The following is a 25057-nucleotide window of genomic DNA, read 5'->3' on the forward strand; positions in this document are numbered from 1 at the left end:
ATTTGAGAGCTCCCTCCTTAGGCTAGATCCAGGGTATTTCGGCTTTGCGTAACCTGGGTAGCTCAGCTAATAATTAATGTGCTCTTAATCCCAAGGTCATCATTTTGAATCTCACATTGGGCAATGCATCTTTTCTTTAAACATTTTAGTATTTATTTATTTTTTGCTGAAAAATTACCTTAAACTAAGTATTATAATCAATTCTTCACAATGGAAGTTGAGAATCTCTACTGAAATCTCCTCTTTTTATATCTTTTATTGAAGTGTGTTTTACAGAGGATGCATTTGCTCAATGATGGGTGGATTAAACATAACTTATGATTGCACAGACCTAAAAATTAGTAACTTGAACTTTGTTAGTCTGTGTCAAGTCAACTTGTGTGTTTTAATGTTGCCAGCTGATAAACTGCAATTAAGTATGTGCAGGAAGTGCTCCTCCTAGTGTTGCAGCACAAATAAACACAAACCTAAATACTCAGCATCTGTGGAGAGAAACCGAGTTGATTTTTCACTGGCCTGAAATATTCACCCTGATCCTCTCCTCAAATCCTGCTGGACCTGTAGAGTATTTTCGGTTTACTTTTTTTTGGGGGGGTTTTCAGCATCTGCAATTTGCTTTTGTGTTCGTGCTGTCTGTTTCCATTATAAATTTCACCTGGATCTTGGTGGCAGGGATTCCCAGCTGCTGTGTTTGGGAGGGGGGGCGGGGGGCTGGGAGTGAGAAGCATCTTGAGAGCTTTGCCCATGCTCCTATGGAGGAGCTACAGTATTTAGTTTGCAATCTGGCATAACATTTACAAGTAACAGGCATGAGCTGTGTGTTTACACCATGAAGTAAAATTTCTGACCATTAGAGTTGTGATGACCTTTCCCTTTCCTGATCTCAGGACATTGTGACTGGAGTTCGGCCAGTCAACTACTTCAAGCAGGCAACATGTTTATACAGTTGCTGATTATTTGAAACCCTATGCCGTTTGGCTGACGTGGTTTTGAAGTCTTTAGACTCTTATTTTGCAAACTGGCATACTTCCACCAATGCATTGAATTCCTGTGGTGTTTTCGTGCTTATCAAGAAGGAAACTAATATTTACAACTATAAACAATGCAGATATAATGAGACACAAAGTATGATCTTGGATTTGGTTCTTGTCCTATGTTGAATTACCTATTCTCAACTTGGAAATTTGGGGTACTGTAAATGATCTTCAGATGTTTGTCCCTTGTGGGAGTCCATTGAGTTTTGCTATAACTGGGCAGAATTAGGATTTGCAGTAATGCAGTCCCAGATGGGAACTTGGATTGGGTTGGTTTACTGTCACTTGTACCGAGGTACAGTGAAAAGTAATTTTCTGCGAACAGCTCAACAGAGCATTAAGTAGATGAGGGCAACACAAGGTACACAATGCAACTACATAAACACTGGCATTGGATGAAGCATACAGGGGTGGTGTTAATCAAGTCAGTCCGCAAGAGGGTCGTTTAGGAGTCTGGTAACTGCAGGGAAGAAGCTGTTTTTAATTCCGTTCGTGCGTGTTCTCTGACTTTTGTATCTCCTGCCCCATGGAAGAAGTTGGAAGAGTGAGTAAACTGGGTGGGAGGGGTCTTTGATTATGCTGCCCGCTTTCCAACGTGCTAGATACTTTTGTGAAGGTTGATCTATTGGCAAAGAGAGAGTGTGTGTGAATAGCAGAAAGGTGAATATTATGAGCATGGATAAAGTTGTACATTAAATATGTGCTGTAAAGAAAGTCTTAATGTTCATAATTTCTGATGAACAGCAGCTTTAAATAGGCTGGCAAATGAGCTTTGTGCCCTATGAATGACTTCCAGAAATGTGGTTAAAACAACTAGCTTTACATTGAACACTTACAAGACTTTTGCCTTCCATTCTGTGGACTTAAACTGTGTAGCATCAAATACATATAGACCTCAAGACTGCTCTCATGGCTGTACTGTATAAAACTTTCCCATAGACTTCTAGTTGCGGCCATGCCTGAATAGGTCGCACGTTCGGCAGCTCCCACCGGGAACGGACTTTAGGGCTCTCTAGAGGGGCCCCAACGGCACTTGTTCGACGGCTTCCAGTGTGGGAAGGTGACAGCGAGGTCCCCCCGAAGTATATGGATTGGACCAGGAGTGGAGAGGTGAAAAAAGGGATCTTGGAGCAGCGAAAAGTGAGGGAGGAAAAACAAGATGGCGGCAGGTGGAGACCAAGCAGCATGGGCGCAGTGATCACAGGAGCAGCAGGGGTTTCTTAAACGCTGCTTTGAGGAGCTGAAGACCGAAATGCTGGCGCCAATGAAGGCGGCAATTGAGAAGCTAGTGGAGACCCAGAGGGCCCAGGGGGCGGCGATCCGGGAGGTGCGGCAGAAAGCCTCGGAGACAGAGGATGAGATCTTGGGCCTGGCGGTGAAGGTGGAGGCACACGAGGCACTGCACAAGAGGTGGGCGGAAAGATTTGAAGACCTGTAGAATAGGTCGAGGAGGAAGAATCTTCGGATTCTGGGTCTCCCCTAAGGAGTGGAGGGGCCCGATACCGGGGCATATGTGAGCACGATGCTCAATTTGCTGATGGGCGCGGGAGCCTTCCTGAGCCCCCTGGAGCTAGATGGGGCTCATCGGGTCCTGGCAAGGAGACCCAAGGCCAACGAGCCGCCAAGGGCTGTAGTGGTGAGGTTTCACCGCTTTATGGATAGAGAGTGTGTCTTGAGATGGGCCAAGAAAGAGCGGAGCAGCAGGTGGGAGAACACGGAGATCCGAATCTACCAGGACTGGAGTGCACAGGTGGCCAAGAAGAGAGCTGGCTTTAATCGGGCCAAGGGGTGAAGTTCGGTGTGCTGCAGCCAGAGCGATTGTGGATCACATTCCAAGATCGGCACACTGACTGTTAGGGAGGAGGGGGAGGGGGATTCCCACACTGGGGGGGTCGATGGGAAGGCGGGAGAGGCCGGGGTCAGCAGGACTTAGGGAGTGTTATGGGAGGAGCAAAATAGCTAGATATGGATCTAGCGGGGGGGGGGGGGGGGGGGGGGGGTGTATAGGGTTGCTGCTGCATTGGCCAATGGGGAACTGGAAATAGGAGAGGTGGTCGAGGCGGGAGTCTGCCGTCTGGGGGACTGGGAGGCGCGGCACGTGACTGGCCTAGAAAAGGAGATGGCTAGTCGGCGGGGGGGGGGGGGGAGAAGCCCCCCCCAATCTGGCTGATAACTTGGAATGTGAGGGGCCTGAATGGGCTGGTTAAGAGGGCCCGAGTGTTCGCGCACTTAAAGGGACTGAAGGCAGACGTGGTCATGCTTCAGGAGACGCATTTGAAGGTGGCAGACCAGGTCAGGTTGAGAAAGGGATGGGTAGGACAGGTATTCCATTCGGGGCTGGATGCGAAGAACAGAGGGGTTGCAATACTGGTGGGGAAGTGGGTGTCGTTTGAGGCCAAGAATATTGTAATGGATAATGGAGGTCGATACGTGATGGTGAGCGGTAGGTTGCAGGGGGTGTGGGTGGTACTGGTAAATGTATACGCCCCGAACTGGTACGATGCTGGATTTATGAAGCACATGCTGGGTCGGATTCCGGACCTGGAGGCAGGAAGCTTGATAATGGGGGGGGGATTATTGGCGGATGAGGAGGTGTGCGGGGGTACATTGAGAGATACTTGGAGGTCAGCGACAACGGAGAGGTGCAGGTGGGGGTAGTCTGGGAGGCGTTGAAGGCGGTGGTCAGGGGAGAGTTAATCTCCATTAGGGCCCACAGGGAGAAGAGAGAAGAGAGAGGAGAGGGAGAGGTTGGTGGAGGAGATCTTAAGGGTGGACTGGAGATATGCAGAGGCCCCCGAGGAGGGACTACTTAGGGAGCGGCGAAGCCTCCAGACGGAGTTTGACCTGTTGACCATAGGGAAAGCAGAGGCACAGTGGAGAAAAGCACGGGGTGACGTATGAGTATGGGGAGAAGGCGAGCCGGATGGTGGCACACCAGCTCCGTAAGAGGGTGGCAGCGAGAGAGATAGGTGGAGTTAAGGATAGCAGGGGGAATACGGTGCGGAGTGCGGTGAGAGTAAATGAGGTATTTAAGGACTTCTATGAGGAGCTGTACAGATCTGAGCCCCCAGCGTGGGAAGAGGGGATGCGAAGATTTTGGATCAACTGAGGTTCCCGTGGGTGGAGGAGCAGGAGGTGGCTGGTTTAGGGGTGCCAATTGGGTTGGAGAAGCTGGTTAAAGGATTGGGGAACATGCAGGCGGGGAAGGCCCTGGGGCCAGATGGGTTCCCGTTCGAGTTTTATAGGAAATATGTGGACCTGCTAGGCCCGTTGTTGGTGAGGACTTTCAATGAGTCAAGGGAGAGGGGGACCCTGTCACCGTCAATGTCCGGGGCGCTGATCTCGCTGATTTCTGAAGCGGGAGAAGGACCCACTGCAATGTGGGTCGTATAGACCGATCTCGCTTCTCAATGTGAACGCTAAGTTGCTGGCAAAAGTGCTAGCTACGAGAATTGAGGACTGTGTCCCTGGGGTGATTCATGAAGACCAGACGGGATTTGTAAAGGGCAGGCAGCTAAACACTAATGTGCGGAGGCTCCTCAACGTGATAATGATGACATCGGTGGAGGGAGAGGCGGAAGTAGTGGCAGCTATGGACGCGGAGAAGGCCTTCGATCTTTGGGAAGTGTTGCGGAGGTTTGGGTTCGGGGAGGGGTTTATTAGTTGGGTCAGGCTCCTACATAGAGCCCTGGTGGCGAGTGTGGCTACGAATCGGCGGAGGTCGGAGTACTTTCGGCTGTACCGAGGCAGGGGTGCCCCCTGTCCCCCTTGTTGTTTGTATTGGCAATTGAGCCTTTGGCCATGGCACTAAGGAAGTCCAGGAAATGGAGGGGGTTGGTCCGAGGGGGAGAGGAACATCGGGTGTCGCTGTATGCGGATGACCTGTTGCTGTGTGTGGCAGATCCAGTGGAGGGGATGGTGGAGGTCATGCGGATCTAAAGCGAGTTTGGGGACTTCTCGGGCTATAAGCTCAACGTAGGGAAAAGTGAGCTCTTTGTGGTGCATCCAGGGGACCAGCGAAGGGGGATAGACGACCTACCATTGAAGAGGGCGGAAAGGAACTTTCGGTACTTGGGGATCCTGGGAGCTGGGGGGCCCTGCACAAGCTTAATTTGACGCGGTTGGTGGAGCAGATGGAGGAGGATTTCAAAAGATGGGCTGTGCTGCCACTCTCGCTAGCGGGCAGGGTACAGTCGGTTAAAATGATGGTCCTCCCGAGGTTTCTCTTTGTGTTCCAGTGCCTTCTCATTATGATTACCAAGGCCTTTTTTAAACGGGTAGGTAGGAGCATCATGGGTTTCGTGTGGGCAAATAAGACCCCGAGGGTAAAGAGGGTGTTTCTGGAGCATAGCAGGGACAGGGGAGGGCTGGCGCTGCCAAATCTGTGCGGCTACTATTGGGCAGCCAACGTGGCGATGATCCGTAAGTGGGTAATAGAGGGAGAGGGGGTGGCATGGAAGAGTTTGGAGATGGCATCCTGCAGGGGCACGAGCCTGAGGGCGCTGGTGACGGCACTGCTGCCGCTCTCGCTGACAAGGTACACCACGAGTCCGGTGGTGGCGGCAACGTTGAAGATCTGGGGGCAGTGGAGACGGCATAGGGGCGAGTTGGGAGCCTCTGTTTGGTCCCCGATACGGGAGAACCATCGGTTCGTCCCAGGAAGGATGGATGGGGGGTTTCGGAGCTGGCATCGGGCAGGGATCAGAAGAATGGGGGACCTGTTTATAGATGGGACGTTTGCGAGCCTAGGGGCGCTGGAGGAGAAGTTTGGGTTACCCCCGGGAAATGCGTTCAGGTATATGAAAGTGAGGGCATTTGTGAGGCGGCAGGTGAGGGAATTCCTGCTGCTCCCGGCACAGAGGATTCAGGACCGGGTGAATGGGTCAGAGAAGGCACGGTTTCGGCGATTTACCAGGGGCTGAAGCAAGAGGAGGAGGCCTCGGTGGAGGAGTTAAAGGGCAAGTGGGAGGAGGAGCTTGGGGAGGAGATTGATGATGGTCTGTGGGCTGATGCCCTGAGCAGGGTTAACTCCTCTTCCTCTTGCGCCAGGCTCAGCCTGATACAATTTAAGGTTACTCACAGAGCGCATATGACAGGGGTGAGGTTGAGTAGGTTCTTTGGGATGGAGGACAGAAGTGGGAGGTGTTGGGGAAGCCCGGCGAATCATGTCCACCTGTTCTGGTTGTGCCCGGCACTGGATGGGTTCTGGAGGGGTTTCGCGAGGACTATGTCCCAAGGTGGTGAAAGTCCAGGTCAAGCCGAGTTGGGGGTTGGCACTATTTGGGGTAATGGACGAGCCGTGAGTGCAGGAGGCGAAAGAGGCCTGTATCCTGGCCTTTGCGTCCCTGGTAGCCCGGCGGAGGATCTTGCTACTATGGAAGGACGCGAAGCCCCCCAGTGTGGAAGCCTGGATAAATGACATGGCAGGGTTCATTAAGCTGGAGAGGATAAAGTTTGCCTTACGAGGGTCTCTGCAGGGGTTCTTCAGGTGGTGGCAACCGTTCCTAGACTATCTCGTGGAGTGCTAGGAGGAGGTCAGCAGCAGCAATCTCTTTTGGGGGGGGTATTTGGGCGGGTGGGGGGAGGGGGGGGGTTCCCCCAAGGGCACTTTGGAATGTTATATGGGGGGTTAATGTATGCGGGAGAAACCCAATGTATAAGTAGTTTATTATTTTTGATTGTGGTGTTTGTGTTCTTTTTGTTACGTTTGTTAAAAATTGTTGGAAAAATTTAAATAAACATATTAAAAAAAAAATACAACTTTCCCATAACCTAAAAGCAAAATACTGCAGATGCTCAAAATTTAAAATAAAAACAAAATACTGGAAGTACTTGGCAGTTTTTTGAACATCTGTGGAGCGGGGAATGGAGTTGATGTTTCTGAACCATCTTAAGAACTCAAAAATCTTACAATTAGTTGAACAGGGATGAGAAATTGTAAGTGATGAGAAATTTGGGTAGACTGCTTGACTGAGATGTGGCACTGTTTGGACGAACCTCTTGTGCCATTTGTTCGTGGGGATTTTGTTTTCCATACAACTAAATTTCTAAAGGTACCTTGATGAAATCTGTATTCAAATTAGCAATAAAAGTATGATCAGTTGCTACATATTTTGCTCTTAAGTTTCCTCTGTCGGGGAAAATGGATGGTAATCTGATTTTTAAAGGGCCTGAAAAGTGGGCATCTCTTGCAAATTTTGCCACAGAACAATAAACTTTTTACAGTAGTACCTATCAAATATTGGCTGGAAATTATTTACGTTGACTTGGCACTCTTCCCCAAACTCCTTTGCTAGCTAATTGTTCAATTTGCAGTGACTTTGCTGTGGAGTACTGTGCCAAGTTGTTTTGATAAAAGCAAATTACTGCGGATGCGGGTATCTAAAACAAAAATGGAACATGCTGGACAGCCTCAGCAGGACTGACTGCCTCTGGAGAGAGCAGAGCTCACATTTTTTATCTAGACTCTCCGTTTTCTCTCCACAGATCGCATTTTCTCTCCACGGGCAGCACGGTAGCATTGTGGATAGCACAATTGCTTCACAGCTCCAGGATCCCAAGTTCGATTCCGGCTTGGGTCACTGCGGAGTCCGCACATCCTCCCCGTGTGTGCGTGGGTTTCCTCCGGGTGCTCCGGTTTCCTCCCACAGTCCAAGGATGTGCAGGTTAGGTGGATTGGCCATGATAAATTGCCCTTAGTGTCCAAAATTGCCCTTAGTGTTGGGTGGGGTTACTGGGTTATGGGGATAGGGTGGAGGTGTTGACCTTGGGTAGGGTGCTCTTTCCAAGAGCCGGTGCAGACTCGATGGGCCGAATGGCCTCCTTCTGCACTGTAAATTCTATGTTAATCTATGTTAATCTGTCAGACCTGCTGATATTGTCCAGCATTTTCTGTTTTTATTTAATAAATAACTGGGTTTCAGTTTTAAGTTGGAAACAAATTGGAGCAAGCAAACTGGGCAGCAGTTTAGTGTATCATTTGAAGACAACACCTCTAATAATGCAGAATTCCCTCAGTATTGCACAAAATTTTGTACACGAGTCACTGGAGTGAACCCACAGTCTTCTAACTTCAAGGTGCGAATATTACATTTAAATTATGTTTGATTCATGTCCAGATTGATGTGTCTCTGGGTGCAAAAGAAACAGAAAATTCCAGTCCAGGTGTTTAACTTGAGTGGATGTGTGTTTTGTTGAAGCAGTACTTCAGTATTGTTCTATTGAGAACATTTCTATTTCTCATGAAAAGTATGGATTTGATCTGTGACATTTTAGTGTTAATGAACCAGTATATAAGACTATGAAGCATTCAACATTGATAATCCATAATTATATGGAATGCATTTTTTTATGCTGCACTAATGTCTTGAAATGAGATTTTTTTTTTACCATTGGCTTCACAGATTTGCCAGAGGATCAACACTGAGTGACTCTTTACACAGCCTCCTGTTGTAGGACCTTTCACCACAGTATGTACACTTTTATTATGGCTTTTTGATTGGTAACTTGGAAGAACTGCATTTTAAAAAGTATTGATGGCAACATACTTCCAGTGGTTCTGTATCTTTTCAACTGTACAGTTCTAATGGTTTATATTCCTAATAAAGCAAAATATTTGACTTCTAGTTTCAAATATTTAAAAAAAATTAGAGTACCCAATTATTTCCAATTAAGGGGCAATTTAGCGTGGCCAGTCCATCTAGCCTGCACATCTTTGGGTTGTGGGGGCGAAACCCACGCAAGCACGGGGAGAATGTGCAAGCTCCACACGGATAGTGACCCAGAACTGGGGTCAAACCTGGGACCTCTGTGCTGTAAGGCAGCAGGGCTAACCCACTGCGCCTCCGTGCTGCCCCTTCTAGTTTCAAATATGGCAACTGTTCATAGTGTAGTGATGAGTTTGAATCTCATTCTCTTGCTGATTTTTGTCCCTGAGATGTTACTTGTGGGTACCATCCGGTGATGGTGAGTTAGTATTTCCCTCTTGGAAGGGAGAACTGAAACTTGCCTAGAGCCATGGCTCTGTTGCTTTTGCTGAGCCTGACTGCAGATGGCAACATTTGTAGTTGGCAGTTGGAGGGAATAATGCACCCTGAAGAGGTAAAACGCGAAGTGACAGTTAAATGAAGCTTTGCTGATTTATATCGTAGTATTGCATGTTTTTTAAAATTGTTTCATTCATTTTTTCCAATTAAGGGGGCCATTTAGCGTGGCCAATCCACCTAACCACATCTTTGGGGTCGTGGGGGCGAAACCCACGCATACACTGGGAGAATGTGCAAACTCCACACGGACAATGACCCAGAGCCGGGATCGACCCTGGGACCTTGGCACCATGAGGCAGCAGTGCTAACCACTGCGCCACCATGCTGCCCCTGTATTGTATGTTGTTTGATCGTCACAACTGCAATAGTTTTTCAAAAGCGCTCTTATATTTATGTGTAACCATGCCTTCTAATGTTGCAATTAATGCAATAATTATATTCCCACAGAAGATGAATTTCAAAATTGGGGTTAAACTTGGAATTGTTATTGCCAGCACACTGTTAGGCTTTTATTGTCCAGCTCTGAGAACTTATTTTTTTCTTCCCATAGTTGTATGCAGCGGAGTGCTAATGATGCACATGAACTTATTTTCAGCATTATCTTTTGAAGACTGCAGTAACCACTTAAACTGTTCAGTCCAAATCTATTTTTCCTTATTCAACCCAAATTTTTGTCCTGAGTATTTTCATTTGATATGAAAATGTGCTTAGTCGTTGCACAATCATTCTGTTTAATGTGGTGGTTTGTTTTGCTTTTCATGTATTTTAAACACTCTGATTATGGGATGCGTTTAAAGTTGTTTCCTTTTATAAAAAAAACATTACTCCACGCTTATTGATTTAATTCTATGAAGATGTTCAGTCTTTGTCAGACATGTTTGGTAGAGCATATGTTTTATCTTGGAGAATAGTCACCAGAAGTATTATGCTAGAAAAGAGACCTGTTGTTGACTTGAAACATAATGAACATAGCTGAATCGCACACTCTATTGCATTGTAATCGTTTATGATCTAGAATAAGCCTGAGGGAAAGGAATAGAATGTGTAGGTTTGGAGGGGTTGCAGTGACAAAAGAGGAGAAAGATCACAGCAATACTAAACTTGAGGTTTGTGACGAACCCTGTATTATTGAAGAGGCTGCCATGTAGGCTTGTGTAATTGTACAAAACTTAGACTGCTGCTACCAAAATAATATTTGTGTATGACTAAAGCAATTGTAGGCAATGGCCATCTCCAACAAGAGAGAATCTAACCACGTCTCCATGACATTCGATGGCATTACCATTGCTGACTTTGCCACTATCAACATCCTGGGGGTTACCATTGACCAAAAACTAAACTAGACCAGGTGCGCACATACTGTGGCCACGAGCAGGTTAGAGGGTGGGAATTCAGGACGAGTAATTCAGCTCTCGACACCACAAAGCCTGTCCACCACCAGGAGTGTGATGGAATATTCTCCACTTGCCTGGAATATTCTCCACTTGCCTGGATGAGTGCAGCTCCAATAGCACAAGAAGCTTAACACCATCCAGGAAAAAGTAACCTACTTGAATAGCACCTCATCCACCACCTTTAAGCATTCACTCCCTCCATCACCACACACAGTGCCAGTAGTATGTACCATCTACAAAACGCAACGCGGCTACTCACCAAGGCTCCTTTGACAGCACCTTCCAAATCTACAACCACTTGCCATGTAGATGATGAACAGCAGACATCTGCGTATCCTCCAAAACACACATCAATCTGGACTTGGAGCTATATTGCTGTTCCTTCATTGTTATTGGGGCTCCTGGAACTTCCTTCCTAATAGCACTGTGGCTGTCCTACACCACATGGTACTCCAGCGGTCCAAGAAGGTGGCTCACCATCACTACCTTGAGGCCAATTATGGATGGGCAGTAAATGTTAGCCTGGCCAGCGATGGCCAAATCCGGTGAACAAATTTTTAAAACCTACAATTTGTGCAAACCTGCTACAATAGCATAGGAATCTATCCCTTCATTAGCATTGCACAACAAAATCTGACCCCTCCTGGAAACCACGTTTAAAAACTACTGTATTCTGGCTGCATTTTTCCATCTTTGAGTGTACTCCCTACCCACTTCATAAACCTGTATGTTGCCATTTTAACTTTTTCAACACTTAATAGTTCATTGGCCATGCAGTTGCCTGTATGTGACATTTGATTCCATAGGTGTTGGCTACTCTCTAGTGTCCTATCCTTATGGTATTCTTCATGTATGATTCCAGCAGGCTGTTTCACTCTGTGGCATGTCACAACTGAGTCTGTATCTTTCCTAGCCTGAAATCCACATGGTATTTTCTTGTGTCTATAGTTGAACTGTATGAGCAAGGATACTACTTGATAATTAGAACATTACAGCTGGGTGTATCAAAGCTGAGTTTGTCCTCCAAACGTGTATTTTCTAGCAGTGGTCACTGGATAGCAATCAAGAATGGGAGTATTTAGCTGAGCTGATTTCTTTTTTTCTCTCGACTTCCCTAGTCCAGGAGTGCTGAGGCCAATTGTAGCACTTCAACTGCCACCTCAGTTGACGTCAGCTAACTGAGTACAGATCAGGGATGGGAACTTTTGGTCTGTGTGGGTAAGTTCCACACTGAACACTGCATTCACTTCCATTATGAATGGAATAAGGTTAAGGTTCTGGGTAATGATATAATGTGCATTCAATTACAGTAGTGTCCCACTTTGAATTTTACTGATAAAAAAATGTTAATTAAAAATTTTCAATTTAATTTCCAAATCATTCTTGTGTTGAGTAGAGGTTTGGAAGAATGTTTGGATATTATAACTCAGCGTATGAACAGTTATTCTCATATTTTCTCCATGTTTTTTCCCCGCCCCAGCAAGAAAATTGTAATTTTAATTGAACCCCGAGTTAGGATCTTGAGTGACCGATATGATTTTACTTTATTGAAATAGAAAAATTGTGACAAATTCTCAAGTCTTGCATTAATGTAGAATAATTGCTGACTTTTATAATCGTTACTTTCCTAATTATGTGAACCCCTCAGACTAATCATTTGTTTCTGTTTGAAGGGGGAAATAGAGCTAAGAAAACAATGAAATAAATTAATCATGCTGGGCATATTCGGTTTTGTTCAAATCTGGGTGTTGCGTAAACCTGGAATTTTTAGCTCTTCTGCAGTGGAATATACTATCCTGTCCACACATGCTCTCTTTACCCTGCTTTATTTTTGATGGTGGCTTTATCCATTGGCCCTTTAACTTCATTATCACCAAAGCTCAAAATGGGGTCACTGTAAGAAGGCCAGTATTGTACATTTGCTTCCTTACTGTGACCTGATTTAGCATTTTTGAAACGTCTGCGTCTTTTTGCTTTAGATAACTTGAACTAGAAGTTGCATAAAATAGGAAACAAAATTGAAATCGAACTGTTCAAGATGAATATTTATTTTGAACAATTGTTGGTCAGTATCTATTGAACTGGCAGGATTTTGACCCTTTGCCTGTTTTAAAGAAAGTAAACCACTTTTGTGGCTTGAACTGATGCTAGGCCTAATCAGATTCTTTACTCTCTTGTATTCTTAATTGTAAACCCAGATATGTTGATCAGTACCACAGCTTTGACTTGTCTTTGACTGTAGATTTCACAACGAGTAGGGGCTCCACATGCCGTGCCACATGAAATGAATAAAGGGCCCCAGCCTATTGGAGGACCTCCAGCTGCCCCACATCCCACCCCTTCTGGAATTTCTCAGGTGAATAAAAGTTGCTTTTTAAAAAATTGCTAATACAGGTTATGTTACTTGACTGTCAGTGCCCCCAAACATTAACCTGATTTGTCACTGCTTTTAGACTGCCTATCCTTCTGGCCAGACAACTGCTCCAGTAGTTTTTGCACCACAGCAAACTCCACAAATGAACACTCAACCACAACCACGGCAGGTAAGATAGGTTTCTGATTGGAAAAATCACCAGTAAAACTGACTGTGAACATATTCTGTAACTGTTAGAACATGTATTCCTGAATCGTTGCCATATTTCTGAAAATTGACCAATTTCAGCCAACTTACTATATAGAGTCAGCACAGAATTATTTTTTCCTGGATTACGGGAAATCTTCAGAAATTTGATTTAATTTTAGCTCCATTGTTTTGAATAGACCCTCATCCCACTTCATACTTAATTGCTTTTAAATTTGCAACCATTCTTCATGTTGAATTGAGAACAATTTGTAGTGTTTTCTGTGACTTGCCTAATGCTGCAGTCTGCATTGGCAGCCAAGTGGCTGAAATTACTAGGGCGAGACATTTCTGTATCCCGTCTTTCTAAATTCTCCATGCTTGTCCAGCAGAGAACTGATGAAGAGGTGCATGCCAAGTATGTTTGAATAGTTTGTTGTAAGCCAAGTTGATGATTTCATCATTGGGCTAGATTGCCTATCCTCTTCTTGCCAGTTTAGATTTTGAAGCCTCCGTATTGATTAAAAGGGAAATGGTAGTCAAACGTTTTGGCATTGAAGCCATTTTTAAGCATCAATTATCAGCATATGGTCGTTAAAAGGTTATTTGTTGATTTACTCTTTTCGGCAGCAGTATGTTTTAAAGCATGTGTTGCAATAACTGCTTTGAATACTCAAAAATAGCAATAAGCCTATTAAATTGTCACTCTGTATTTATTGTGATTGTTTTACACTATGGCTTAATTGAAATTGTCCAAACTCCATTCTCCTGGGGCATACTAAGTGATTGGTGCGGTTTCTTAGCTGTTTAACAAATGATATTTTTAAAGTGAGATCAATCTAATGCTGAAGCCTATGCTGAAATACATGCTTTATTTCTCGAATTAGTATAATTAATATTCTATTTGGGCAACTTGGGTTTCCAATATAGCTAAACATTTTGGGTAAGTTTTCACTAATGTAAAAGTTAGCTAGTGTGCAATAATTACCGTAACCTCTTTACCAGCTTATTTTTCTATCTCTTCTCCCACCCCACCCCACACACACACACCTCTGAAGGAATTAACCAATGTTGAGATTTAAATTCATGGGTTCCAGCCCTTGCAATATTTCATTCAAATGGCCATTCTTTAATTCTGCCACTCTGCCCAAGTGTTGATATGCTTAAGTTACAGTTGCAAATAACTGGTCCAGCCTTCTAACGCAAGATGTTGATCTCTGCCTGCCATCTGTTGTTTGTTCCCCCCCCCCCCCCCCCATCCCCGTACTCTGCCCTATTGGGAACTGCCAGAAAACAACCCTCGAGTATGAAGCATGGCTGATTTTTATTTTTTTTACACAACTTCCATTGCTGGGGCTGCCAAGACTATTTTAGGGCTAATGCTGAGATTATTATCTGTTGAATCTAGAGAGTGTTCTAGGTGGATGCATTCATTAGCTGAGTTATTGGATCTGGTTAGTTTCATCAAATAAAAGTGATTCCGAAGAAAGTTAAATGAAAAGGGAAGCGTCTGTAGTTCTGATTTAGGGGGGGCAGGAGGAGCTGTTGTATAAATAAGTGATTGATAAGTGACCACATGGCATCTAGCCAGAGAGAAAAACCAGTCCAAAGCGTTGTGTTACTAGGTTAGCAGTGAAGTAGCATTGGGTCCCTATTCAAAACAAATGTTGGATAATAGAGCCCCTATTTTTGTCACACCTACTTGAGTATTAAATTCTGAAGGGAAAAACAACCTTTTTTTATCTCACTGCCTGTAAATTATACAACGATATTTAGTAGTTGACTGAGCGCAAAGAACATATGATGGTCTTGTTTTAGAATATCTGAATATGGTCATTGACTTGAAGGGAAGGAATAATTTGGTTAATGTTATTTCAGTGTTAGGTTCATAAAGCTATATTTTTAACTGCTGACCTCCTGGTTATATGGAAAGACATCTAATAATTCAGCACAAATATAAATCTATTCTTCTGTGTTAAATTACTTAATGGAAGCATGTACAACGGTGTTGGTATTTCCATGTGAGCACTGTTAACTGGATGTGAGAAAGCTGGAAATCTGATTTTTAAAATTTATAGTTTCTCTTTCCCACTATCTTGCAAAATCATTAGTCCTGAAATATTCAGGTTTAACAAGGCAAATCTGAGAAGCTTGTGATTGTTTTTCTGTATATCGAGACTACTTGACTAATCTTAAATTTGACTTTTATTTCTTACTTCCCTAGTTTGCTGCAGGTCCTCGAGCTTTACATCAGCAGGTACTAACCAATTAACAGAACTTATGTAATTGCATACCACTCATGCAATTCCATGTAAATTTACATGTACCAAGATTTAAAATATGGCTTTCAGTGCATGTCTGGATTTCACTTCCCTCTCTTTTTGCTTATTTTATATACTTACATTTAAGATGGGACCATTATATTCCTGCTGAAAATTGAAAGGGGAGGTGGTTGTTGACAGGACTTTAGGAATAAAAGTCATACTTGGGTGATGCCCTCATTCAGATTTCTTCCTCGCAGAGCAATTTCTAGAAAGATGGATCCAGCAGCTGCACCACCATATGAGCACATTGCTGACAGCTGTTGTTCAGCCCTCCAGTGAGATGATACTTAAATGGCAACTCACCCTCTCAACGTGAGTCCTGGCTCCTGCTGCTGATTGCTTTTCATCGATCTTGTCGGGCAGTCTACAAATTTGAAATCAGCAGTTGGTGCTTAGACTGAAGTAGGGAGTCAGGAGGGAAAGTCATTTAAATATAGCAGCACTGGAGTAGCTGAGTGTAGAAATGCACTCTGATCCTCCAGCAGTGCAAAATGTAATCGGCACCTCTTCCTCCTAAGTTCTGTCCTGGCTCTTGCTGATTTAAAATCTGCTTTTTCTCAAGCTATCCTTCTGAGCTATTTGGGATTTAAAAGTCAAGAGAGTCTGGATTAATGTTTGGAGAATTACTATTTAAATGACAAAGTGCTGGAGCAGTAGAGTGCATTCCTATTGACTGATGCTTCATTTCTCTGCCACTTTGCAAATACGAACTTGGATTTATGTTGCACCTTGCTGCATCACTCTCATCCGAAGGTGCTTCATGACAAATTGTTTTCTACTTCAGTGATCGTTATGTAGCCAAATACAGAAGCATTTCTGCACACCTTGAATGCCACTAAGAGCAGTCGATTGGATGATCAGTTGATCTGTTGTTGGTTGATGGAGGAAAATAGACCAGAATTCTGCCAAAACATTTTATTGTCATTTAAACCACTAAATTGCTCAACAAAAGCATGGCACCTATTCTGCATCACTCACTCAGTGATGATCTGCTAGTATATTGGTGTAGATTATGTGCTGAATATTTGGAATGCAGCTTGAATCCACTACCGTAAGATTTGGAGGCAAGTGTGCTTCCAACTCAAGACAAGTGGACAGTTGTGGAATGAAACGAAAAAAATTGGTTCAAATCCCAGACCAAAGTGAACAAAGCTGTTTACTGCAGTTGGCATCAATTTTTCCACTTGTTTGTCCAGCCTCTATGAAGTGCCTTATGCTTGTGCAGTCGGATATAATGTGTCCCTGTTAGCTTTTGCATGGTATCTCTATGGAAAATATATCTCATGGTGACTGAAGCCCAAGAACTTGCAGCATATTGAAAATCTGAAGCAACCCAGAATGAAAAAGAGTTTATATCAACATTGTGAGCAGGACTGGTTGGCATTAAGAGATGCTGTATAAATATCACTTTGGAGAGGCTAGTAACTACAAATGACTATGGATATTGAAATGAAAATTGGTAGAGAAAATGCCTTTTTGGATGCCACCTATTGTAAAGTTCATTATTTTAAAGAATTGAAGAATTATAAAACGTTGTGGATTTCAGATTGAATATTTAGTGGGGTAGAAGGAGGGATAAGATATAAATGTTGTCATGGCTCACCTTGTCGTCAAGTATAGTCCTGTATCCTTATTTAGAGGGTCTGAAACAATAAACTTACCTTGGTTATTTGTAGTGAGAAAAGTTATACATTTTGTCATTGCGTTTCTGGAGAAAAATATTTATTGAGGAAAAAATGGCAATTTCAAGATTATATGAATTCATTTAGCAAAGTCTGGAATATTGAATTTTCAATGTCTTGACGTTTTATTGCTTTTTGGACACATTTAACCATTCTGTCAAATTGGCTTAAGAGAATATTGATGTGAACAAATGAAAACGTATTTTACAGAGTATATTCTGCAGTGCGGTGGGCAGTATTTATGCAGTGCTGCATTACGAGTTACAATTGAGAAAATTGAATAAAGGCAGCTTGCTTTGTTTTAAGCATTGTAAGCATGCCAGGTACTTTTTGTTTTAATCATAATTTTTCAGTGAGATAATGATGAGATTTCTCTTTGTGCTAATTATTTTTGGACACTGGGGCAAGGAGGCATAATTAGAAGGTGACTGGAACTTCCTGGAATATGTGTACTTTTATGTTTGCACGAACCGCTCTGAATCGCAGAAAAATACAGTGCAGAAAAGGCACTTTGGCCCATCGAGTCTGCGCCACCGCCTGAAAGGCACCTATACTGTCAATCCTAATCCCATTTGCCAGCACGTGGCCCATAGCCTCGAATGTGCCAAGTGCTCAACATTTTAAAGGATGTGAGGCAACGTGCCTCCACCATTGTCCCATGCAGTGCGTTCCAGATCATTACCATCATTTGGCTAAAATTGTTTTTCCTCAAATACCCTGAACCTCCCGCCCCTCACCTTGAACCTGTGTCCTTGTAACCGACCCTTCAACTAAGGGGAACAACTTTTCCCTGTCCATGCCCCTCATAATCTTGTACACAGGTTGCCCCTCGGTCTTCTCTGCGCCGTCGAAAATAACCCAAGCCTATCCATCTCTCTTCATATCATAAATGTTCCATCCCAGGCAACATCCTGGTGAAACGCCTCTGCACCAACTCCAGTGCAATCACATCCTTCCTATAATGTGGCGACCCAAACTGCACACGCTACTCCAGCTGTGGCCTCATCAATGTTTTATATAACTCCAACATCCTTGCTTTTGTAATCTATGCCACGATTGATAAAGGAAAGTGTACCATATGCCCTTTTCACCACCCTATTAACCTGCCCTTCTGCCTTCAGAGATATATTTATAAACATGCCACGGTCTCTTTTGTTCCTCAGGGCTTCCCAGTGTGGTGCCATTCATTGAATATTTCCTTCCAAAGTGTAACACCTCACACTTTTCAGGATTAAATTCCATCTGTCACTTTTTCCTGCCCATTTGACCATCCCGTCTATGTATTCCTGCAACTCAAAACTCTCAGTCTCACAGTTAACCACCTGGCCTGTCTTTGTGTCATCCGCAAACTTACTGATCCTACCCCCCGCATAGTCATCCAATCATTTATATAATTGACGAATAATAGGGGACCCAGCACAGATCCCTGTGGTACTCCACTGGCATCCAGTCACTAAAGCAGCCGTCTGTCATCACTGTCTGTTTCCTTCAGCTCAGCCAGCTTTGAATCCACCGTATCAACATGGGAACATAGGGCAGCACGGTATCCACCTTGGGAACGTAGGGCAGCTCACAAGCATAGTGGGTAACACAGCTCCAGGGTCCCAGGTTCGATTCCCGGCTTGGGTCACTGCCAGTGCGGAGTCTGCACGTTCTCCCCGTGTCTGCGTGGGTTTCCGCCGGGTGTTCCGGTTTCCTCCCACAGTCCAAAGATGTGCGGTTAGGTGGGTTGGCCTTGGTGTCCAAAAAGGTTAGGTGGGGTTGCTGGGTTAGGGTGGGGGCGTGGGCTTGTGTGGGGTACTTTTTCCAAGGGGCAGTGTAGTCTTGATGGGCCGAATGGCCTCCTGCACTGTAAATAGTGAAGTTCCCCCTGTACCCTGAAATCTCGTAACAAATTTTGTTCGAAATAAATTTAAGCATTCCACTATTTCGGAAGATTTGAGTATTCCATGTTCTATTTGTGGCATTGAGTCTTAGCATATTTGTGATGAACAAGTCTCGTAGGGAATGCAGTCTTAGGAATATTTTGATACCTAGCAGCTGTGGAACAAATATTAACTGATGCATGCTAACCTGGCAATATGAATATGGTAACTTGAAGCAAACTTACACTGAAAGTTCATATCATGCTGCATGTTAATTCTAGTGAAGTAATAACTTTGCATTATGCTGATGAATTCTAAAAATGCTTCCGCTTTTACCCAAAAGTTTATCAACACCCACTGTCAGGTTTATGATGGTCCTCTCATACTGTTGATGTGCTGGTTGGCATCTCTGGAAGCCAAAAGTAATTTTTTAAGAAACGTTTCAGTTGCAGTATGAGGGAATGGTTGATCAAGGTTTTGAAAGTGTCCAGTCTTGGGACAGAAAAAGAATTATTGCTTGGAACCTTGTAGTACTCATACTACATCTAAACTTTTGATTAATGAAAATATTTCTTCATCCAATACCAAATCTCTTACTACAGAAATAGTAAAATGTTTTAGAGCTTTTACCCTGCTCCCAATGTTTTAAAATGCACATTGATTTTTTTTTTCAACACCTGCCCCTGGTGTTCATTCTTTGGGATATGGTTTCATTTGGAAATTATAATAAACTGCCTACTTCGCATACTTGAGAAACATCCAGGTTCTGTAATAACTGCAATTGAAGAGATTTGCTGTTACCTGGAAGGCTGTCTCTAAGTTGCTTGTATATTTGTATTCGTCAGTGATGTCACTCAATTATTTTGAGTTCCTGCATGGAAAATTGAGGCTTGTTAATAGTTTAATAGCACATATAACCTAGTGGAGAAGATTTTTTATAAGTCTCTTTAACTTGCAGGGATCAGTTCTGGGTCCTCTGCTGTTTGTGATTTTCATTAATGACTTGGATGAGGGAGTTGAAGGGTGGGTCAGTAAATTTGCAGACGATACAAAGATTGGTGGAGTTGTGGATAGTAAGGAGGGCTGTTGTCGGCTGCAAAGAGACATAGATAGGATGCAGAACTGGGCTGAGAAGTGGCAGATGGAGTTTAACCCTGAAGTGTGAGGTTGTCCATTTTGGAAGGACAAATATGAATGCGGAATACAGGGTTAACGGTAGAGTTCTTGGCAATGTGGAGGAGCAGAGAGATCTTGGGGTCTATGTTCATACATCTTTGAAAGTTGCCACTCAAGTGGATAGAGCTGTGAAGAAGGCCTATGGTGTGCTCGCGTTCATTAACAGAGGGATTGAATTTAAGAGCCGTGAGGTGATGATGCAGCTGTACAAAACTTTGGTAAGGCCACATTTGGAGTACTGTGTACAGTTCTGGTCGCCTCATTTTAGGAAGGATGTGGAAGCTCTGGAAAAGGTGCAAAGAAGATTTACCAGGATGTTGCCTGGAATGGAGAGTAGGTCTTACGAGGAAAGGTTGAGGGTGCTAGGCCTTTTCTCATTAGAGCGGAGAAGGATGAGGGGCGACTTGATAGAGGTTTATAAGATGATCAGGGGAATAGATAGAGTAGACAGTCAGAGACTTTTTCCCCGGGTGGAACACACCATTACAAGGGGACATAAATTTAAGGTGAAAGGTGGAAGATATAGGAGGGATATCAGAGGTAGGTTCTTTACCCAGAGAGTAGTGGGGGCATGGAATGCACTGCCTGTGGAAGTAGTTGAGTCGGTAACATTAGGGACCTTCAAGCAGCTATTGGATAGGTACATGGATTACGGTAAAATGATATAGTGTATATTTATTTGTTCTTAAGGGCAGCACGGTAGCATTGTGCATAGCACAATTGCTTCACAGCTCCATGGTCCCAGGTTCGATTCCGGATTGGGTCATTGTCTGTGCGGAGTCTGCACGTTCTCCACGTGTCTGCGTGGGTTTCCTCCGGGTGCTCCGGTTTCCTCCCACAGTCCAAAGATGTGCGGGTTAGGTGAATTGGCCAATGATAAATTGCCCTTAATGTCCAAATTGCCCTTGGTGTTGGGTGGAGGTGTTGAGTTTGGGTAGGGTGCTCTTTCCAAGAGCCGGTGCAGACTCAAAGGGCCGAATGGCCTCCTTCTGCACTGTAAATTCAATGATAATCTATGATTAATCTAGGACAAAGGTTCGGCACAACATCGTGGGCCGAAGGGCCTGTTCTGTGCTGTATTTTCTATGTTCTATGTTCTTTAAGGCTTCTGTATTTTACCAAATGTTTCTCGCTAAAGCCAGCAAGGCAGTAGGAAGTTGTTGAAAATAAATCAGTTTGGACATTGCTTTGCAGTTTTATTTACAATAATTGAGTGCATGCATCGTGTGAACTAGTTGGGTGGCACAGTGGTTAGCACTGCTGCCTCACAGCGCTGAGGACATAGGAATTAGGAACAGAAGTAGGCAATTCAGCCCTTTGAGCCTGCTCCGCCATTCAATCGGATCATGGTTGATCTCTTCCTGGTCTCAAAGCCACCTCTACCTGCTTCCCATATCCCTTAATCCAATTTTAAATCAGAAATATATCTATCTCCCTCTTGAAACCATTTAATGATTTGGACTCCACCGCACTGGGCCAGGGAGTTCCACAAATTCGCCATCCTCTGCGAGAAGTAGTGCCTCCTCATCTCTTTTAAATCTACCATCTCTCAACCTATATCTGTGACCTCTTGTTCTGGATTGCTCCACAAGGGGGAACATTTGGTCTACATTTACTTTATCAATCCCTTTTACGACATGGATTCGATCCTGGCCCCGGGTCACTGTCTGTGAGGAATTTGCAGATTCTCCCTGTGCTTGCATGGGTCTCACACCCAAAACTCAAAGATGTGCAGTGGCGGTGAATCGGCTACTCTAAATTGCTCCTTAATTTGGGTGGGGAGAGGGGGGGGGGGGGGGGGGGGGGGTGATGAAAAGAATTGGGTACTTTAAATTTGTCAAAATAAAATCTTGTCTAACTAGTTATCCTTTTGGCGGTGTTTCATTCTTTTTTTTTTTTAAATAAGTTGAGTACCCAATTCATTTTTTCCAATTAAGGGGCAATTTAGCGTGTTCAATCCACCTACCCTGTACATCTTTGTGAAACCCATGCAAACACAGGGAGAATGTGCAAACCCCACACGGACAGTGACCCAGAGCCGGGATCGAACCTGGGACCTCAGCGCCATGAGACTGCAGTGCTGCCACTGCGCCACCGTGCTGCCCTGTGTTGCTTCATTCTTGATTGATGCTGGCATTCTTGCATGTACCGGAGATTGTGCCATATAAGTTAACTTGGCATACAAGATGACCTCTCTTTTTCAGTGCCAAAAATCCGACCTATACTTGATGTATAAGTCAACCCCACCCTTTCTGCTAAGAAATGCTATGCTCTCATTAGGAGTGGGCCCAGGAATGGGCGGCACGTGGCGCAGTGGTTAGCACTGGGACTGCGGCGCTGAGGACCCGGTTCGAATCCCGGCCCTGGGTCACTGTCCGTGTGGAGTTGGCACATTCTCCCCGTGTCTGCGTGGGTTTCACCCCCACAACCCAAAGATGTGCATGTTGGGTGGTTTGGCTATGCTAAATTGCCCCTTAATTGGGAAAAAAAAATAATTGGGTACTCTAAATTTATACAAACAAAAAGGAATGGGCCCAGGTTTTTCACCTCAGGACTGCATGTTTCACTTGTAAGTTGGCACATAAGTCGTGCACGGGATAAAGTTGGCTATATGGGACTTGCTGTCGAGAAGACACATACATGGGAGTTTAAGACACTCACAGTATGATGCTGGTTTCACACAATGCTGTAACATTTTCTAACTCATCAAATAACGGTGCTTCAGTAAGGAAATTCAATGTCAGTGAAAGACTGGTGCGAGACTGGGAGGTGGAATAACACCCTGAAGAAGGCTTCCAAGACTAAATGCATCATGAAAATGGGCACCAGCCACTGGCCTGAGCTTGAGAAATATGTATTTGGAATGTGTCCTTTAAAAGTGTTGATTATTACATCGTCACCAGAATGCAATATGTAAACACTCAAGTTGGCCAAATCAAACCGAGTCCAACAGAGGTTTCAGAGCAACAGCTAATTGGTGTAGCTGCTTTATGGAACAACATTGTTGCATCAGAAAACCAAGATTCCTCGGAGACAACCTACGATCTTTGCCAAAATGACCAGTATACAGCAATTCCTCAGAGCAGCAAAAACAAACACAAATCCCCATTATTTTGATATGTGCAGCGACTGAACTGTAGAATGTAAAGATTCAAAATTTGTTCTAATGAAAACCACAAGACGAGACAACAAAGATCCATGGCAGTACTAGCCTGCAAGGCTGATGCAACAAAATTAAAGCCTAAGGTAATTTTCAACTTGAAACCATACTGAAAATCAAGTTCCCTGTGGGGGCTATTGTGCATGTCTATGGACCGATGAAATGGAGTGAAGTTATTGGTTGATCATGTGTAGAATAGGCAGCCTGGTGGCCTACTCAAAGAATGCAACTTATTAGTTTGGGACATGTTCAGATCCCATGTGATCAGGAGATGTCTTATGAAGAGGTAACATCTGAATTTCAGTTATAAGGTGGGGGTCATACCTCTGTAGTTCAACCATCTGGATTTGTTGTGAAGGGAAATCAAAAATACCAAATCTGATCCAGAATAGGATCATTACAGTGATGTTTTGGCGAAAGTGATGTAATGAACTCATCATCAGCGTCTCATGTAAAATTTGACTTTAAAGACTGTTTTGATTGTAGTTAATGGTATCCTTCAATAATTTGGGTTGTAGTACATTTTTAATTGGGAGGGATGGGCGGCAGTTGTACCTACATGAATCAAGATTTGCTAGGCTTTCATTCTGTGCATTCTAAATTTTGCGGTGTATAATTTCCATTCTAGTACAGTGGCAGTTTTGCAGGCTGAAGATATTACTTTAATCTCCTCATCGGTGGCATGGTGGTGCAGCGGTTAGTACTGCTGTCTCACGGTGCCAAGGACCCAGGTTCTATCCCGGCCCTGGGTCACTGTCCGTATGGAGCTTGCACACTCCCCGTGTCTGTGTAGATCTCACCCCCACAACCCAAAGATGTGCAGGGTAGATGGATTGGCCATGTTAAATTGGAATTGAAAAAAAAAAAAATTTAAACAAACATCTGATCATGTGGCCATTTAGCTTTATTGGACAGAAATTTCCACTAGGTTATACAGGTGTATCAACATGCAGTTTGCTTGACCAAACCAATGCAAAATAGCAAAGAATTCCAAAAGCAAATTGCGTTTCGGTGGTCTTTTTGTGTTAAGTTCAAAAGGTTGCGCTAAAAGCTGGCCCTGCCCAAAAAAAACTGGCCTTGCTTACACTCGCATCACCATTGTGAATTTATTTTTTTCAAGTATATGTATTGAAGTTTTACATTTAACAAATAGTGCAACAAAACTACAGGAATGATGTAGCTCAGCAAGAAAATAAAGTCTCAACATGCATGGATTTAGAGGGGGAACCGGAGAATAGCAATATAGCTGGTTCAATACAATAATTAGATTCAACCTGACACCCCCATACACACCACCAGGGAGAAAAGGATAAGACCATGAAAACATGGTAAAATGGTGCACACCTTCCCTCCTGGCGATTGCTTGCAACAGCCATGAGTTCAGGATTACATCTTCACATCATGTTTTGGTGCACGTCACCTGCTCTCCAGCACCAGAGGTATCAATGACACACCGCAACCTCATCCACATGGACAACGGACCAGTGTATCCCTGCAGGAACCAATCATGAATTCTTTATATCCACCATAACAAGGGAAAAATACAAAGAAAATAAGTGAGAACCCTGTTCCAAAGGGATTATACATATCACAGAACGCAACTTAACCCCAAACTCGGGCACAGAACAGAAGGATCATCATTTCACATTTATGCAGAGGACAAGCAGCTATAGATTCTGAATATGGTCAGTGCTTCCCAACAACCTAATTGAAACGGTTTTTTAAAAAATTGAAACGTTAAAAAAAAAAGATGGAGAAATAGCAGGAGCAGAAGGTCACAGGATAAAAGAGGACTAGAACCCAGCTAAAGGTCCATA

General features: G+C 44.0%; 1 protein-coding gene across 11 annotated transcripts in view; it reads left to right on the forward strand.

Moving 5' to 3' along the window:
- LOC140389755 (eukaryotic translation initiation factor 4 gamma 1-like) overlaps positions 1-25057 on the forward strand; it is a 163418-nt gene that overhangs the window by 25331 nt on the left and 113030 nt on the right. For 5 of the 11 annotated variants that reach the window (XM_072474244.1, XM_072474243.1, XM_072474238.1 and 2 more), the window contains 5 exons: positions 8438-8503; positions 11592-11691; positions 12716-12829; positions 12927-13016; positions 15258-15290. In XM_072474244.1, coding sequence (XP_072330345.1) covers positions 12758-12829; positions 12927-13016; positions 15258-15290 — 195 coding nt within the window. In that variant the 5' untranslated portion in view covers positions 8438-8503; positions 11592-11691; positions 12716-12757. Of the gene's footprint in view, positions 1-8437; positions 8504-11591; positions 11692-12715; positions 12830-12926; positions 13017-15257; positions 15291-15554; positions 15670-25057 lie in introns of those variants that run through there. The other 6 variants (XM_072474248.1, XM_072474245.1, XM_072474239.1 and 3 more) reach the window with 4 other exon arrangements.

Source organism: Scyliorhinus torazame, chromosome 14 (genome assembly GCF_047496885.1).
Source record: "Scyliorhinus torazame isolate Kashiwa2021f chromosome 14, sScyTor2.1, whole genome shotgun sequence".
Taxonomy (NCBI): Eukaryota; Metazoa; Chordata; class Chondrichthyes; order Carcharhiniformes; family Scyliorhinidae; genus Scyliorhinus; species Scyliorhinus torazame.